This window comes from Schistocerca piceifrons, chromosome 1 (genome assembly GCF_021461385.2).
Source record: "Schistocerca piceifrons isolate TAMUIC-IGC-003096 chromosome 1, iqSchPice1.1, whole genome shotgun sequence".
Lineage (NCBI taxonomy): Eukaryota > Metazoa > Arthropoda > Insecta > Orthoptera > Acrididae > Schistocerca > Schistocerca piceifrons.
The window spans coordinates 416,577,746-416,596,174 of record NC_060138.1 but is presented as its reverse complement, the minus strand read 5'-3'; the positions used below and the strand labels follow the sequence as shown (position 1 = coordinate 416,596,174).

Here is an 18,429-nt window from a genome sequence, read left to right as displayed (position 1 = left end):
AACATACACTTGAGTATTAAACGTAAACCAGTTTTTAGGTCTTTCAGAACAACGAATGTGGAGACATTAGAAAATTTCAATAGCCACTTGCAGCAGATTGACTGGAGCTCAGTATACAAAAAAGAAATGTTAATATTAAATTCATCCTCTTCACAGATGAATTCATGTCCCTTTTTGAAGCAGTATTTTAAAAAAAAATTCGTGTAAGACAGGAAGAGAGTTATATACATCACAAAGATGTTCTGATGAGCCTACTGTAAAAGAATGTTATAGATCATATTGTAAAATACTGAAAAGAGTTAGAAAGTGCTCTAAAACATTACACACTAAATCTGAAATAGACAACTCAAACAATAAAATGAAAACCATCTGGAGTACTATCAAAAGGGAACTGGGGAAAAAATGATAGTGTTTCTAACATATAAATACGTTATTGTGGTAGTATGATTAATAAAACTGATGCAGCTGCAAATGTCCTTAGTAAGCACTTTCTAACAGATTCTGAGAAAACTGATTGTATGTCAATGAATACGGATTGTGCAAAATAGGTCAAATGCATATATCATCTGTTACTGCCAGTGAGATGAAAAGGATCACTACTAAAATGCAAACCAAAAATTCATCTGGCTTTGATAATATTTCCTTTAAGGTACTTAAACATTCTCATAATGCCTTTTGTGTAATACTTTGCCATATATTTAATGAATCCCTTCAACAAGGTATCATCTCAGACAGAATAAAGTATACAGATGCGAAACCACTATTCAAGAAAGGGGATGAAACTAATCTATACATAAGAGAATTATGGAGCACCCGAATATCTACAAGGCTCTTAGCCATTGTTAGTTGAGATTCCAATCAGGTCTGTCAACTGATGATGCTACATTTTCATTTGCCAATAATTTTTTTAGAAGCACTGAACAATAGATTAGCTTCATTTAGTATATTCTGTGATTTATACTGAGGTCTTCAGTTGTGTGAACCATGAAATCCTCCTTTCAAAAACTGTCTATTAAGGTTTAAGTGGCACAGTGGGAATGTGACTTTGATCATACCTAACTGATAGATAGCAGGGGGTATTGCTTAAGGATACAAGCTACTCTATCATTATATTGTTTTATGTCTCTGTTTTACTTTAGTAAGTGCCTAAGCTTGTAATTGTTAACATATTTTGTTCCTTTACACATATTGCAATTTGTGACTATTAGCATATATAAGTAGGCTATGTTCTCATGTATAATTATGACTCATTCCAATCCATACAATTCTCTTGTATACTGGATCTACAGACCATGAATGATTAAATAAATAAATGTAAATATAAATAATTACTAAACTACTGCATGATAAATGTAAAAAAAGGCTTAAACTACTGATGAAGACCTGCTGAATGAAATTCATTTGACTGTTCAAAAGGGCAACACAAGCCTTCAGCAACTACCACAGTTGAATTTTATAAAAAGGCTTCTCAAAAAACCGGAAGATATTTTGGTGCTATTTAAATGTTGTCACTGGCACCAAAGTTTGTGTCCAGATACTCATGGGCAATGAACAAAACAAAAATGAAAATAGTAAAGTAAAATCATAGATGTCAAACTTTGTTCTCAAATGTTTCTTTACAGGTGATTCAGGAACACAGACCCACTTTAACTCTTACTCCACTATAATTGAGAGTGATACAGATATTAGTACCATGGATATTGAGAAGCAGATGAAATTACTAAAATAGTACATTCCCCCAGTGCCATGTGGAATCTGTGAGATGCTTTACAGAATTTGCAGCTCATTCAGCTCCTCTCCAAACCACAAAACACTATACATCTTTGAATAAAAATCTGTGCCCAGTGTTTGGAGAAAGTGCAGGTCATACTCTTTTGCAAGAAGGGTAGTACAAGAACTCCATAAAACAGCTGCCTCATATCACTGACATTGTCTGCTGCAGAATCTTAGAACAAAGCTTGAGTTCAAATGTAACAATGTATCTTGAACAGAATGACCTCCTCCACATCAAGCATTCCAGAAACATTGGTTATGAGAACCCAACTCTCGCTATTCTGTTATGAGGTGGAAAGTTCAGGAAGTCTACACAAGATAGTTCTTATAAGGCAACTGGTGATGTTGAAAGTATACAAAATGCCAGCACAAATTATCACATGTTTTGTGACCCACAATAAAGTATCACAGAAGTGCTGAGAAATGTGAGCTGACAGATGCTTGAAAACAGATGTTGGCTGCTGCATGATAACTTACTTACAAAGTTTCAAAGGCAAGTGCCAAGTGACAATCCAAACATATGTTACTGCCTCTCTCCTCGTACACCACAAAGAAAGGTTAGACAAATTACAGAGCGAACAGAGGCATCATTATTCTCACAGTCCACAGACAGGAGGAAGGGAAGAAAACGCAATCTATGGTATGATGTGAATTGCCCTCTACCTGGCACTTCACAGTGGTTTTGCATAATTTTGACGTAGATTTAAATGTTTCTTGTCATCACAGAGAATCTGTGTAACTTAAATCACAAAGGTATTATAAATGAATAGTCTAACCTTAATGTATTTAAATGGATTCCTTCTGTTGTAAATAATTACTTACCCATGAGCTACTGGCTGGGCACCAGAATAACTTTTTCCAAAGCCTGAACTGGATGCCTTACTAGATGACTGACTGTGTGTACTGGCATGTGCAGGTGCTGGATAAATCGGATAATTATAGTTGTAGCCATATGGTTGATTGTTGTAGCTATAAGGTAGAGGGACATGGCCATAATATTGATGAGGTGGCGGAGGTGGTGGATAACCATACCCATAACCATTTCCATGTCCTGGGTGACGGCCAATCTCAAGCCCAGTACTGGAACAAAACAAGACCTCTGGTATGTCTCCAGTCAGTGTTCACACAACTCAGAAGAACAAACAATAGCCAACTCCAAAGAAAATATATCTAATAATAATAATAATAATAATAATAATAATATAGTGAAACAAGGAGTTTTGCATTCGAAGAAATATAAACATCAAACTGGAAGTATGAATTAAAAAACGCCTTCAGTCATAACTTTTTGCATTTTATTCAGTACACGATGCATTTTGAGCCCTGTGGGTCGATCATCAGGTGTAATTTGTCTTAATACATGCGGGTGTTTCTTTTCTTTCTTTTTTTTTACATAAAATAAAGCATGTATTAAGACAAATTACACCTGATGATGGACCCACAGGGTCTGAAATGCATTGTGTACTTAATAAAAATAAAATACAAAAAGTTGTGACTGAATGGGACTGAATGGGTTTTTAAATTCATAATTCCAGTGTATTGAGTACAGTCACATTTTAAACTGCGAAACATGGATAAAATTAAAAATAAACATCAGAATTTGAAATCAATTATGCTGAAAGCTTTGGGAAGACTAAACCCAAATAAAATGTAATAATAGGAATTAGTCCCTAAAATATTATGAGGCAAAGTAATATATAAGGGCTTATTTCAATAGTGGTACAAGTCCATTACCTCCACTTTTCTGTCTATAATGCTTCTGAAATTAATGAGCCAAACAAACAGAAAGAAAGGTTCAGCTCTAGCAACAAGCCATATGCTTGAATATTTCTGGTATCTCAACTGCAGATTTTTCAGTGCTCATTTAACATTAGGACTCTGTATCTCAATATGAACAAAAATCGACTTGTACCACTATTGAAATAAGCCCTTCATATGACACGTCTACCAACAGCTGTGTTGTGTATATCATAAATGACAAATAATTGAGTTACTGCAATGGACAAGTGTTAGAAACAGTGAAGATAGTGAGAGGAAAAAGAAAACTTGAAATCAGGGCAGGGAACATAAGGCAAGGTTCACTGTGATTAGTAGAAGGCACATGAAGGTTAATGCTCAATTATGGATGCCAGTAATGGAAAAGTGAGATGATGTGAGAGGAGATCATATAAAGAAGAAGCTGGAGTAACGGGTAGACAATATGATTCAACCAGAGAAAAGAGTATGGAGGGTATGACTATGGAAGGAATGTGGTAATTATGGAATGAACAAGCCAGAAGGCAAAAACATAAAATGGTAAAGTCACATATGTATGTACTATTTCTAAATTTTACTACTTTCCTTCCATGTTCTGTTCTCATTGTCCCCTGCTACTATCTAATTTTATCCCTTTATATCTCCCACGTCAAAGTTACATATTTTCTGCTACATTTTAGCTGTGATCAATGGGTTATTATCTTTCTGTATCCTTGCAGTTTATCTAGTTCAGCTGTCTACTACACCTGGTTTAGGTAGAGGGTCACACCTGCTGGCCGCGGTGGCCGAGCAGTTCTATGGGCTTCAGTCCGGAACCGCGCGACTGCTACGGACGCAGGTTCAAATCCTTCCTCGAGCATGGATGTGTGTGATGTCCTTAGGTTAGTTAGGTTTAAGTAGTTCTAAGTTCTAGGGGACAAATGACCTCAGATGTTAAGTCCCATAGTGCTCAGAGCCATTTGAGCCATTTTTTGGTCATATCCACATGACATCAAATTTTATGAAGGAGAAGTGTCTTCCTTGTTTTAAAATTGTTGGGAGTTTACAATCTATAAATTATATTGTTATATATCATAGTAATCCTTAGGGAAGTTGCCATAATATCAGTAAAGGAAATATGGTACTGTATCTTGTCTGTTTGCCTTCCTGAACAATTTTTCCCATGTATACTTTTGATTTCACTGATAATATAAATGTGTCAGATGAAACCAATTAATTTATGAGTTATCTTTGAAATCTGCAACATTCAAAAGAAGATTTTCAGTTAAATCAGGTTAGATCAACTTACCCTAAATTAAACTGATGACTGAGACCAGCTCCAAGTTTAAAAAATCTTTTTGCTCGTTGTAAAACAGGGCCATGTCCTGCACTTGCAGCAGCAGTGTTTTCATCTGTAAATTTATAAAATAAAAATGCTCTAAACTGACTCATAAACTATGATACTGTAATAAGACAAAGGAATATACTGAAAGAATTTTAGCTATTTGTAACATTTAGCTGGTGTTTATGCCTAGACAATAATGATCCAAACTGTAAACTATGCTAAGCTTTCAGCTTGAAGTACTACCACTCAGTGCCCTGGAAGATTTAGAAAGTATATTTTCAAAAACTAATGACTGAATAGTAGAGACTTCAGGGATCTCACAAGGGAAACTCCCCTTTGCAGTCCCCCTCAGATTTAGTGGTAAGATAGCACAGTAGATAAAGTGTACTGAACTGTGATAAAAGAAGCAAAATCGAAACAGTTAATGGTCCAAACTCAAGAAGTGCAAAGCTGAGGAAAAGTAAACATGTATGATGTCATAGTTATGTGGTCACGGTGTTGGACTGCAAAGGGAGAGATCCTTATTCATAACTTCCTCATATCCATTTATTTATTTATTTATTTATTCATAAAATTATGATGTGTTGTCCAGTGACAGATGTGTCTGCTCGCTGAATTCAGATTTGTGTTGTGTCATGGTTTAACATCTGTTTGCAACAACAAGGTGTAAGGAAAGGACATCCACATGTATGAACTTTCTATTAGTTCTAAATATGTACCACACGTTATAACTCTTGTGTTCTGCATTGGAATTTTTGACTCTTGAATTCCTTTGTTCTAAGATAGTTCACTCCAATTCCCCCCCCCCCCCCCCTCCCATTTCTGTGAAAGGTCTATGTAGCACCTTGCCTGCTCTCACTATTCATCACATTTACTTTTGATAGTAAGATATTCTTACTGCACAACTCATATTCTATAACCAGCATATAGTATCATTGCCAAGACTGCACAAGGAGAAAAGACACAACAATGACCAGATGGAAGCCTAATAATTTTGTGAAAAAAAATAATAGTAGAATGCGAGTGAGATTTGAATACACATTACAGATTGCCCACTTTGCACTCTATCACACTGACCACACAACCACATGACTCTTGCAGTTTACTTAGTGTTGCACATCTTATGCTTGGAGTATTCATTGTTCCTATTTTGCTCTTTTTTCATGTTTCCTGTTTTCATGCTTGAGCTGTGTTCTCACTTTTTGACAGGCTATCCACTCTGCCATTTTAACACTAAATCCGAGGGGGGAGGGGGGGTGGTGCGATGGGGAGTTTCCCTTGTCAATGTTTGAATAATTACATGAAAAAATGTTTTAATGCTTACATGAAATAAAATTTGTTCTTTTGTGATTTTTTATGGTAAAATGATTTTTAAAAAATGAATAAGTATTTAAAAATCAAATACAAGTAAGGTGGAAAGTTATTTTACAAAAACAAACAACCCAAAGTCAGTGTTGTTTATATGTAAGGAATATATTGTTTGGCGTCAACACAAGAAATTTCAGCATGGTTCAAAATCACATACAATACAGCTGTTTACTGTGTGACACCACAGCATGTGATGTATTACACATTCATTGCAGCTTACATAAATGTATTTTGATTTTTGTTTAAAAATGAAACTTTTCATTGTAAAATGTAAATACTTTATAATATATGCCACCTATAAAAGTACAGTGTGTATAAAATTGCTTATAATATTTTGTTATCCAAGACACATGTTGACAATGGCTCTTCATATATAGCTAGTATGACTCAGTTGCACTGACCAGATAATGATTTTGCTATCAAAATTATACATTCAGAATTTTTCATTAAATTAACTGTTTCTACATGAAATATTTGTTCTGTTGTTCCCAGCTGGCTGTAAAATATTGTTTTTAATAATAAAATTTATCAGTACACAGTGTGTTTAAGAGTTTAGCAGTTTTATGTAGTATTCAGTTTTATGCATTCAAATTACATGCATTACATGTAGGACAGGAAACAAAAATGAAGAACAATATTTACAGAGTGGAACTGCAACAAGTAGAAATAGAGCCATTCCACATTGTTACATCTCAAAACATATATTGCAGAAAAAGCAACAATAAGATTACATTAAATATTGAACTTGTTATCCTGCTCCAGCTCACTGTGTACATATTGTGTTGACCCAAATCCTGAAGTTCTTCTTTGTGGTGTACACCATAGAGAATATTTCACAGTTTTTTAACATATATTTTTGTGATATGGAAGCTTAATTTTTGCATAAAGTGCATTATATGACAAAAATATCTTGAGGTCTACTATTGTTGGCTCCAAAGATGCCATCCACTTAATTAATTAAATTAATTTAATAGTTAAGGAATACTTATGGAATACTTAATTAAATTAATACTTAAGGAATGGCTTCAGTGGTTTCTGATTCACTGAAATTGTTATTTATGTTAATACTGCCTGAAATGTAATGAATGGCAATTTACACTTTTTGGGCGAATCAATACAGGTTGTAATTATGCTCTAGTTCATACCAGATGTGTGTTTCATCAAGACTGAGAGCAGACAATTCTACTAATTTATTTATTTTCTTCAGGCTTTCATAAAATGGAAATCATTTCATGGATGGTAGCATTTTTATTCTGATTCCAAAGAGTTGTTATAGTTTGAGATGCATGTTACTAGCTAAATTACGTCATAACTATCAGTATTGATGTTGCCATTAAAAAAACAATGGAAAGACAAAATCAAACATTCCCACCTTCTCCATTCAATCTGAGTGGCCAACAACACTTTATAATAAACAATTTTCACTATACATCCACCATATTTACTCTCACTAATCTCTAGCTATTCGGTGTGAATCACTATATAGTTTGTGGCATCATATGGGCTACACATCATGTACCAAGCCTCATCATTCAAGAAATCCTCCTTCAACTGCTCCACAAACCAGTAATAAGATTGTTTCAGACACAAATCATTACTGTGAACCAGCTCTTGTGATCACTGACTTCTTGATAATAGCATGAGTTGGATTTTACAGTTTCTCGATTGAGCTCTCAGTCACAAATCGTGTACCAAAGCTGCAAGGGAAGTCCACTGCAATAGATCAGAACGTCTAGCAAAGAGTTCTTGCAATATGTTTAACAAGAACAAATCTCATAGTTTGCTCAAAAATGATACGCATGAATAATGTTCCAAAATAGCAGTAGGAAGTGTCCTCTACCATGGACTTAAGTACTTTGCTCAGTATAGTATTAGACAGATTAGTTGATAAAAGAAAGCATTGCAGAAGGGAGATACTGCAGTTCTTCGATGCTGTGAACTGATTTCTCTTCATTGTTGACACTGTATTATCAATACAATAAGGAACAATGGATGGTATGAAATTTAATGAGCACATGAGGTAGTTAGCAGGGAAGATGAATATTTGACTTTTGTGCATTGGGAGAATTTTAGGGAAGTGTAGCTCATCTATAAAGGAGACTTTGTCTGAAACATTTGCACCATCCATTCTTGAGTACCGCTCAAGTGTTTGGAATAACCCACCAAGTTGAAAAGAACTAACAAATACAACAAGGAATTATTTGTCCAATTGGATTTTGTTGATTAGATGTGGGGGCCCAACTCACATGAGAAATGAACCAATAGCCAATGAAGTGGTTTCCAGCTGGGCCGCACCAAAAATGGTTAGGTGAATTTTATATTTTGGAAAGATATTTTTCCCGAATACCAAACTGATACTTCTTATTGTAACACAATGACTGGCAAATACTGTTTGGACTTTCAGGGCAGCTGGATGAAAAATTCCAGTGTAAAAGAAAAATAGCTCATTCATCAGCATAACACAGCTGCCCACAATGTTGATTTAACAATCAGCAAACTGCTGTGTTTCAAGTATGAAATTTTCTAATGATTACATTATATCAGATGAATTCTTCATTCCAAAAATCCATATTGAGGAGATCCTTAAGGATATGGACTATGTAATTTTTTCTTACATTGTGTGATTAACAAGAAAATAACAATAATAATAACAATAATAACAATGATAATATTAATAATACTAATAGTAATACATACAGTGTGACTTCCCCTTGTATTCTATCTGGTCTATATGTACTTTTTTATTATGATATTTTGCTCCATTTCATATGCCTGTACATAGCGCAGTCCTGAGACTGGTTTGATGCAGCTCTCCATGCTACTCTATCCTGTGCAAGCCTCTTCATCTGCCAGTACCTACTGCAGCCTACATCCTTCTGAATCTGCTTAGTGTATTCATCTCTTGGTCTCACTGCACATAATGAGATAAAACATGCAGGGTGCATTTCTATTTTCACTTACGTCCAACCACAGCACAACACAGTTTATATCACTCACATTTCAATGGCACATAGACTGCAATGGCTCACTGTCGATTCTACAGCAGTTCATACCAATACGTAGGTACAAAGGTGAGCCCGAAATAGTGTATCATAAACTTGTAACATACTCTGCAAGCTACAACATGGAGCATAGCAGAGAGTGCTATGGAGTAGTAGTAGTCATTCTCATTCCTGTTACTCTCTCAAATGGGGCAAAGAATACATGATGGTATATATGCCTCTGTGTGAGCCCTAATTTCTCTTATCTTGTCTTCACAGTCCTTACATGTAGTGTGTGTTTGTACTTTGGCAACAGAAGAATCATTCTGCGGTCAGCCACAAATAGTGCTTCTCTAAATTTTCTCATTAGTGTTTCACAAAAAAACTATGGTCTTCCCTGCAGGGGTTCCCATTTGAATTCACAGAGTATTTCTGTAATACTTGAGTGTTGAACAAACACACTGATAACTGACCTAGTAGCATGCCTCTGAATTGCTTCAGTGTCTTCCATCAGTTCAACTCCCAAGCAGTATTCAAGAATTGATTGAACAAATGTTCCATACACAGTCTCCTTTATAGATGAGTTACAGTTTCCTAGAATTCTCGCAGTAAACCAAAGTCAACTATTCACGTCTCCTACTACCAACCTCATTTGCTCATTTCATTTCATACCACTTTGCAATGTTACAGTTAGTTATTTAATTGACATGACTGTGTCAAGAAGCACACCACTAATACCATACTTGAATGTTACAGGATTTTTTCCCCTACTCATCTGCTTTAACTTACACTTTTCCACATTTAGAAGAAGCTGTCATTCATTACGCCAGACAGTAATTCTGTAGAAGTCATCCTGTATCCTCCTACAGTCATTCAATGAGGGCACTTTCCCATGCACTGCAGTGTCAGCAGCAAACAGTTGCAGTGTGTTGCTCACCCTTCTTATCAGATCATTGTTCTATACAGAGAATAAGAGTGATCTTCACACTTTTCTGGGGCATTCCTCGTGACATCTTTGCCTCTGATGAACATTTGACATTCAAGACAATGTACCAACTTCTATTACCCCTCAAATATTCCTATGCTGTATGCTCAGAACTTAGTTAACAGTCTGCATTAGGTCTCGTCAAGTACTTTCTGGAAATTGAAGAATATGTTACCCTTCATCCATTTGTTAACAGGACATTATCTAAGAAAAGGCAAGCTGAGTTTCACATCAGTGATGCTTTCTAAATAAGTGCTGATTTGTGGACAGAAGCTTTTCTGTCTGAAGGAAATTTATGTGTTTGAACATTGAAAATGTTCCAGAAATCTGCAGCAAACCAATGTTAATGATATTGGCCTGAAATTTTGTGGGTCTGTTCTTTTACCCTTCTTGTATACAAGAGTCACCTGAGGTTTTCTCCCAGTCACTGGAAAAAACTGGGTGAGAGATTGGCAATGAATAAAGGGTGTAACAAAAGGGTCTGGACAAACTTTCAGGAAAGGTTATTCACTTATAGAGGAATAAAATGTATTATATGGACATCAGTCGAGAAACACTTTATTTTCATGTTACAGCTCATTTTCTGCTTCTCTTTACAATCACATTAGTAATGGAAACACACACAAACAGAACACACTAGTATTAATGGAACTTTTTCTTGCTTGGTGACCCCGGGATTTCTGAGCTGGGGACTGGTAAACACTGCCAGTCTTCTGTCACTGTAAGCTTTGGGCATGCTTCAGCAAGCATCATGTGATGCAATTGTCGAATGTTGTGTGTTACAGCAATTGGAGATCTTTGCTTGATCACCTGGATTGCAAGGATGGTAAAATCCTCTGCAAAAAAACCTCAATCTCAAGCTGTTCTGCATGCCAATGAGGTGCATGGCTATTGACGTAGAACAGTTGTTATTGGGCAACCTCTGGGGAAACTGCTGCACCTCAGTTGTATAAGGCTTACTCAAGCAAGTAGAGCTCGCTCTGAGTGCAAGCTTATATCCCTAGTTGCTAAAGGGACCGAGATGGAATCCTCGAAATTTGCTGTTCCTCCTCTTCCTCCCAGCATAATACCAAGTCTAACAAGAGGGATTGTGTAGCCAGTCCTCCATACTCAGGAATGTTTTGGAGTTCTGGTGTATGTAGTAACATGCTGCTAGTCAGAATGTGTTTTTACTAGTTAAAGGGAAACAGGGCAGCTTTGAAAAAGTCTCACCTTCTTACATTCTAAAGGGATTAGAGGGGATTCCAGATACATTAAAATCCATTAAGCATTTGCAAAATGCACTGTTGGTCGAAACCTCAAGTTCCCGACGAGCGAAAACCATTCAGAAAGCCAAAAGCCCTGGGGAATGTACCAGTGAGACTGAGCTCCATTCCACTTTGAACTACTACAAAGATGTGGTGTGGAGGAATCTGGTGGACATTCTCAAAGACGAAACTAAAGGAGAATGGGCCCAACAAGGCATTGTTGAAGTCCAAAATATAATGACAAGGGTGAAAAGCAATCTGGTTAAGTCAAACTCGCTTGTACATGCTTTTAACAGCACGAAACTTCCACAGAATATCAAGGCAGGTTTCATTCACCTAAGCGTGCTGTGTGGTGCAGACCCCAATCAAATGCATTGTTTCAAACGCCAGTGTTTTTGGGCATACTTCTGTGGGGTTTAAGGCAGAAGCCACTAGTGGCAAATGTGTTATGACTGCCCACAAAAGAGTCACTTGTTCATCTCCTCTGAACTGTATGAATTGCTCTGGGGATCATGCTGCCATGAGTAGGGACTGCAGTGTATATCTTGAAGAGCTGTAGATACAAGAATGTAAAACTACAAATCGCATTTCATACGCTAGGGCTGAAGAGATGTATAAGGCCATTCTACCCTCAATATTCGCTACCTCTTTTGCTTCTGTTCTTAAACAGCCAGTTCAGAAGACCATGTGCTACTACACAAATGGAGGTTGTTAGTATCAGCACCAGCACCATCGTTTGTCGGTGCACTCATGCTGCTGCAGTTACTTCAAAACCCATACCTTCTCCCAGAATATAAGAGAATGCTGTGGTTACCGACATTGCGGTGCTCAATGTCGCTCCAGAGGTTCAGTCTGGTGCACCACACAGCACTTCCACTAGCAGTGTGGGGGATCCAAAGCCTTCCCAAGCAAAAATAAAAAAAATAAAAAACCAAGTCAAAGGTAGAGAATCAACTGCTGACGGAGACAGGAAGCAAGCTGTCTGTTGGGTTCGATGTCTCTCTCTCTCTCTCTCTCTCTCTCTCTCTCTCTCTCTCTCTCTCTCTATCTATCTCTCTCCTTGACTCTCCAGTGGAAAGACAATGTGAAAGTGCTACCACCATGATAAATGACTCCCTTATTACAGTGAAACATTAATGGGTTCAGGACACATGTGAAGGAACTGAAACTCTTTGCACATGAGCACCGCCTGTGCTTGTTTGCAGGAAAGGCATTTTAAAGCGCCTGATACCCCTGTGTTAGGGGGTTACACATTCCATAACAAGATTGACGTGCCTAGGGAAAGGGCGCAGGGAGAGATCACTGTGTTTGTCAATAACACACACCACTCCTCTGCTCTCCCTCTGGCTACTGACCTGCAGGCAGTTGCAGTTGAAATTCATGTGTGTCAGAGGATCACTGTTTGCTCACTATACTTACCTCAACAAGATGTGATAGACACTGAAGCTCTCACAGATCTTATAGAGCAGCTCCCCTGACCATTTCTCCTACTGGGAGACCTCATTGCCCATCAGGTATGAGGTCAACCTCTACTTGCACTCAGGATTGGGTTTTGGAGAACCTCATGACATATCATAAGCTGTGCACCCTCAACATGGGCACTTCCACTCCTTTCAGTGCTGCTACTGGGTCATCCTCAGTTGACGACCTCTCTTTCTGCTCGCCAGCCCTTGCACACTCTGTTGAGCAGGAAGTCATTGATGACCATCAATCCAGTGATCATTCCCTACTCTGGATTCATCTACCGGGTTGTGCTCTCCATGCAGGCTGCAGCCACAATAGATGACCAGCAGAGCCAACTGGACACTGTTCAGCCACGTGCGACAGCATGCAGGAGTGACTGGACCATATCATGTGAGTAATCCATCATGCCACTGACTTCTCCATCTTCTTGTCATCCTAGAAGTCTATATGTTCCTTGGTGGGCTGATGAATGCCATTCAGTAATCTGGGCCAGGTATGCAGCTCTGCGATGGCTTAAGTGCCACCCAACAGCGCAAAATCTCACAGCCTTTTCCTTAGCAAGAACCAAGGCTCAATGCATCATCAAGGAGAGCAAAAAAATGGTCAGGGCAAGCGTTCCTGGATTCTATCAATCGTCCTAGTCGTTCTACTGCAGTATGGAAAACCATGAGGAGTATTTCCGGTAAAGGCAGTTGGTTTCCTATAGCGGCGTTGTTGAAACAGGGATGGACAAACAACATCTGGAGACATGACGCAGACAATGGCACACCATTTTGCAACGACTACGCCGGCTGCTAGCTAGGATCCAGTTTTCTGCCGTTACTGTGCCACCATGGAAATGGGTGAACTGGACTTCGGGTCCAACGATTTCGAGTCCTACAACTACCCATTCTCCATGGGTGAGCTGGATTTGGCACTGTCTGTGGCTCATGATGCTGCACCTGGTCACAACCAAATCCGATACAGCATGCTGAGAACTTGAAACCAGTGCATGTGGAACACTATTCATTTTAATCGTAGTTTTAACTTACCTGAATAGCATATGTACAACACCATTCTCCAATTTAAACACTGTGCTGTTTTTGGACCTTAATTTTGACTCCAGACTGTCTTGGTTATCAATGACGTGGAGGTAAGAGCCTAGAATGCACTGAACTTTTTGAAGTGTCAACAGCAGTTTGCATGAAAATGCTGTGAGACAACGCTGCCATTTGGATGCACTTTTAATAACTTTTCTTATGCCTTGTCTTCCAACAACCTTACACATTTTGACTTTCCGTCATTTTCAACGGCAATGTTATGTAAGTTATGTAAAACTGTTCATTAGATACATTGCACTATATCAACATTCTCAGTTGCGAGACAAGTGCAAAAGTTTTGCACTTGTCTCACGATTGAGAATGGTGTAGGAGAGGTTAGCCACAAGAAGCTCTTTAGAGGTTCGAGAGAAATACGGAAACATCAACTACACAACACAATACCATGTCCCTGTCGGCATTCAAAGCAGCTTCTAGTCGTCTCAGAATTGATAAAAACCGGTTCTGCATTCGAGGAACTCTTGTGTCTGGTGATATTACAGAAACAAATTTCAAGCATTCCTGCAAGCAGTTCTTTCAAGCGCTTGAAGCTTAGTTCTGTAGTAATATCAGCAAGCAAAATTAGTAAAATTGTATGGAAACCTGGGAAGCAATTACATCTGCCTGGCAAGGTTAGGTCCAGGCAATTAATGTACGGCATTTTTCTTACGTTTTGCGATTATTTGACAATGACATGCATTTCGCAGACCTCTTACCAGTCATTGCAGATGCGTGACGTATTTTTCGAAGTGCGTTTCTCCTAACTGCTATGTTATTTTTAAATTAATAAAGTAAGCAGTGTCTTAGAGAACGCTCCGTTGACCATCCTTAAGAGGTACACACAACAATTACCCTTGCATAAGTCTATTAAGACTGTTTTGTGTTATAAAGGCTACTTGAGAAATTGAATCTGAAAATATAAACAAAGCACACTCAGGCGACGTGGCTGATTCATGAAGCTCTGGAGAATATTGTCAAACCGTCAATGATTCACCTCACAGGTTCGGTATGTATTGGCAACAATGAGAATATTTTGAGGGCCATCAATATTGCTCGTTAATATTTGTAATACTGACAGTAGCCTATATCAATACGCTGCCTCAGATGGTCAATATATTGACAGTTTGATAATATTATTCAACATGTGAGGGCACCTTTAAGCTAGTACCGGTACTCGTCTTTCAAATACCCTGAAAGCTTTGGACAAACTTTAAACAGAATTAATTAGATATTATGTGGGAAGATGCAAATGGTGAAGAAGGCACTGACCGACGATCAAAACCGTAATGTGAGGAGGTGCAAGACGGTGGACAAGTTCTGATGTGTGTAGAAACTTGTTTTAAGAAAAGGTGACGTTGTGGACCTGCACAACTAAACAGACGGTACCAAAGAATAGCCGAATAACTTCACAGATTGTTTAATTAGCTATATGTTTCCAGCACATCTTATCTAAATATAGTCTCCAGTCATACTGCCGCCGGACACAGAACAAGTAAATAAGTGGCCATAACTTTTCCGGCCTACAAGACGGTATTCACTCTTTCCGATGCAGTCTCGCCTGTGTTTTGATTGTTGCTTCGGCTCTGGACTGTGATGATGCATCTGCTCTACACCCACAAGCGTAAGCGACTAAACTATGCGAAGTGCATGTCTTGGGGACGCTATTCGCGTATGAAATGCTCGAAGAATGATTGCCTCAATGCCCCTGTGCTTTCTGTCAGTTATACGGCTTAATCTTGTCGTTGTGGTCACTACCGGAGCGATACGTAGGAGGACTATAGTAATCTATATTCCCAAATTATTGACTCGACACTGATTGTAGAAACTTTGTCAGCAGCCTTTCACGGGGCAGCTGACGTCTCTCTTCAAGCAGCATGGCTTCTTCAGCGTTTCCATGGCGCTCTCCCGCGAATCAGACAAACCTGTGACCATTCGTGCTGTTCCCATCTTTTATACGTTCAATATTCCATTTCAGTGTTAAAATTTGGTACGGGTTCCGCGCACTTGACCAATTTTCTGTGATGCATCCCACGAGATTTTCGTAAGCTATCTCCTTTGTAGACTATCCGCAGTTTATCAAATGCAGATTATTCGTCATTAGGGAGTGCCCATGATCATTAGGGTATACAAAACTGTCCAGCTTCAATCTGCAGACTACTTCTCTTCAGTACATACAGAGAAACGATCTTCAGACAGAAGTTGAACTTTTTGTCCGCATTTTTCCCCGTAACCTACCAATGAACCAATGACTCCATCAGCTTTACGTGCGGCTGAGTCTATGTGACCGTTCCATGTCATGTGCTCGCAAATTTTTACATCCAGGAATTGATATGAGTTGTCTGATTTCAGTTATGATTCACTGATATTACTTTTTTGGGTTTTGTGAAGTGAACAATTTTACATTACATAACGTGTATATCGAGTTGCCAATGTTTGCACCACTTTGAAATCTTGTCAGTATCTGACAAAATATTTGTGCAGCTTGGTTTTTTTCATATAAGACAGCAAGCTGCTGATTAACCGACTTGTGGATTATCCGTGCGTAGTCCGTCGATTCATAAAAAAAAATGAAAAACATAACCTGACGTATTCTGTTCTAATTAGAACGAATATTTGCATTAAATTTACGGTTAAAATAAAAGTTTTTGGTTGTGAAAACGTAGATGACGAAAACATCCGCGAGTAATCAAATATCGATCTGACTGTGAAGCTGGATTTGAGCAGGCGAACGAGATGTAGTGAACATGTGTGTTCGGCGCAGAAAGAGACCGAAAATGATGCGATCAAAGAACCCATTATCACGCGCACAGATTCACTTAATGCTGTGATCTGTTGTTCGGGTATGTAGGACAAAATTCGTTTCCTATATTGATGTTTTACTTTCGGGAAAATGAGAACAGGCGTCAAAAAAAAATTAAATTAAAAACGAAAACGGAAAATAACTGGGCGATTATGTACCGCAATAGTGAACTAGAAGACAGTGATACGAAATGCAGTGGGATTTAGTGTAGTTTTGTATATAAGTTGTCACTTTGCAGCGAGTAATGCGTGAGCTTTCAAACGTGACAACCAGTACTTTTTCAAAATACTGTGAATAGCTGTTTCCGTTAAAAATAATGTTGCTTTGGATTTCTGTGTTTTGGGTTACCTGTGCAGTCTCGGGTCCGCATTAACCCAGATAAATGGAACCTTGCTAAATTTAATTATAGACCAGTGCATCATGTGTAAAATGTTTGACGTTGCTGTTAATACTTTCTACGAGGCCATTTAGACTATACACCGTGAAAAAGATGGGCCCCAGTACATTCCCTTGGGACACTCCTGAAGTATGTGAAGGCGACTCTCCAACCAAGTGAACATGCTGGTTCCTCCCTACCAATAAACCCTCAGTCTGGTCTCACGTTTTCTGTCATCCCCTGCGATCGTACTTTCATTAATAAGCGTTGTTGTGGTACGGTACCGAGTTAAATGCTTTTAGGGAGTCGAGAAATGCTCGAACAGCTTACAGCGTAATATGCTACCTTGCGGGACAAGGGCGTGTGCCATATGATAAGAAACAGTGTTTTTTAACGTGTTAACCACAGATAATAGATCGCGGCTATACTCAACCTGATTTCCGCAGCAAGTGTTCGGCGGACGCCTTTGCTGCAAGGGCCACCGACAACAGCAACAGCAGCGCCAGTCGCGGGACCGATGTCATCCTTGCTGCCATTGTGACGGCCAGCCACACCAGCGTAGGAATCATCGACTGTGCTACGCTTATGTACCCCTGCTCATCCGGCCGGCTTGCGCAAACTGCGGCGAGGAAGGGAAGAGAGAGAGAGAGAGAGAGAGAGAGAGAGAGAGAGTGGCGGGGGTATCCAGCAAACGCGTGTATGCAGTGGCGTTGAGCTTCTTCTGTTAAGGAAAGTAAATACGCGGCCAGTTCGAGTGTGTTTTAGCCCAGAAGCAATATACACTACTGGCCATTAAAACTGCTACATCAAGAAGAAATGCAGATGATAAACAGGTATTCATTGGACAAATATATTATACTAGACCTGACATGTGATTACATTTTCACGCACTTTGGGTGCATAGATCCTAAGAAATCAGACGCAGAACAACTACCTCTGGCCGCAATAACGGCCTTGACACGCCTGGGCTTTGAGTCAAACAGAGCTTGGATGTCGTGTACAGGTACAGCTGCCCATGCAGCTTCAACACGATACCACAGTTCATCAAGAGTAGTGACTGGCATATTGTGATGAGCCAGTTGCTCGGCCACCATTGACCAGACGTTTTCAGTTGGTGAGAGATCTAGAGAATGTGCTGGCCAGGGCAGCAGTCGAACATTTTCTGTATCCAGAAAGGCCCGTACAGAACCTGCAACATGTGGTCGTGCATTATCCTGCTGAAATGTAGGGTTTTGCAGGGATCGAATGAAGGGTAGAGCCACGGGTCGTAACACATCTGA

The 18,429-nt window shown here is 38.9% G+C and overlaps 1 protein-coding gene across 2 annotated transcripts in view; it reads right to left on the bottom strand.

Moving 5' to 3' along the window:
- The window catches only part of LOC124793806, a 47,396-nt gene extending 29,682 nt beyond the window's left edge, over positions 1 to 17,714 (bottom strand). For both annotated transcript variants that reach the window (XM_047258048.1, XM_047258049.1), the window contains exons 1-3: positions 17,583 to 17,714; positions 4,817 to 4,919; positions 2,596 to 2,853 (exon numbers count right to left, since the gene is read on the bottom strand). In XM_047258048.1, coding sequence (XP_047114004.1) covers positions 2,596 to 2,853; positions 4,817 to 4,919; positions 17,583 to 17,685 — 464 coding nt within the window. In that variant the 5' untranslated portion in view covers positions 17,686 to 17,714. The remainder of the gene's footprint in view (positions 1 to 2,595; positions 2,854 to 4,816; positions 4,920 to 17,582) is intronic.
- Between the last annotated feature and the right edge of the window lie 715 nt (positions 17,715 to 18,429).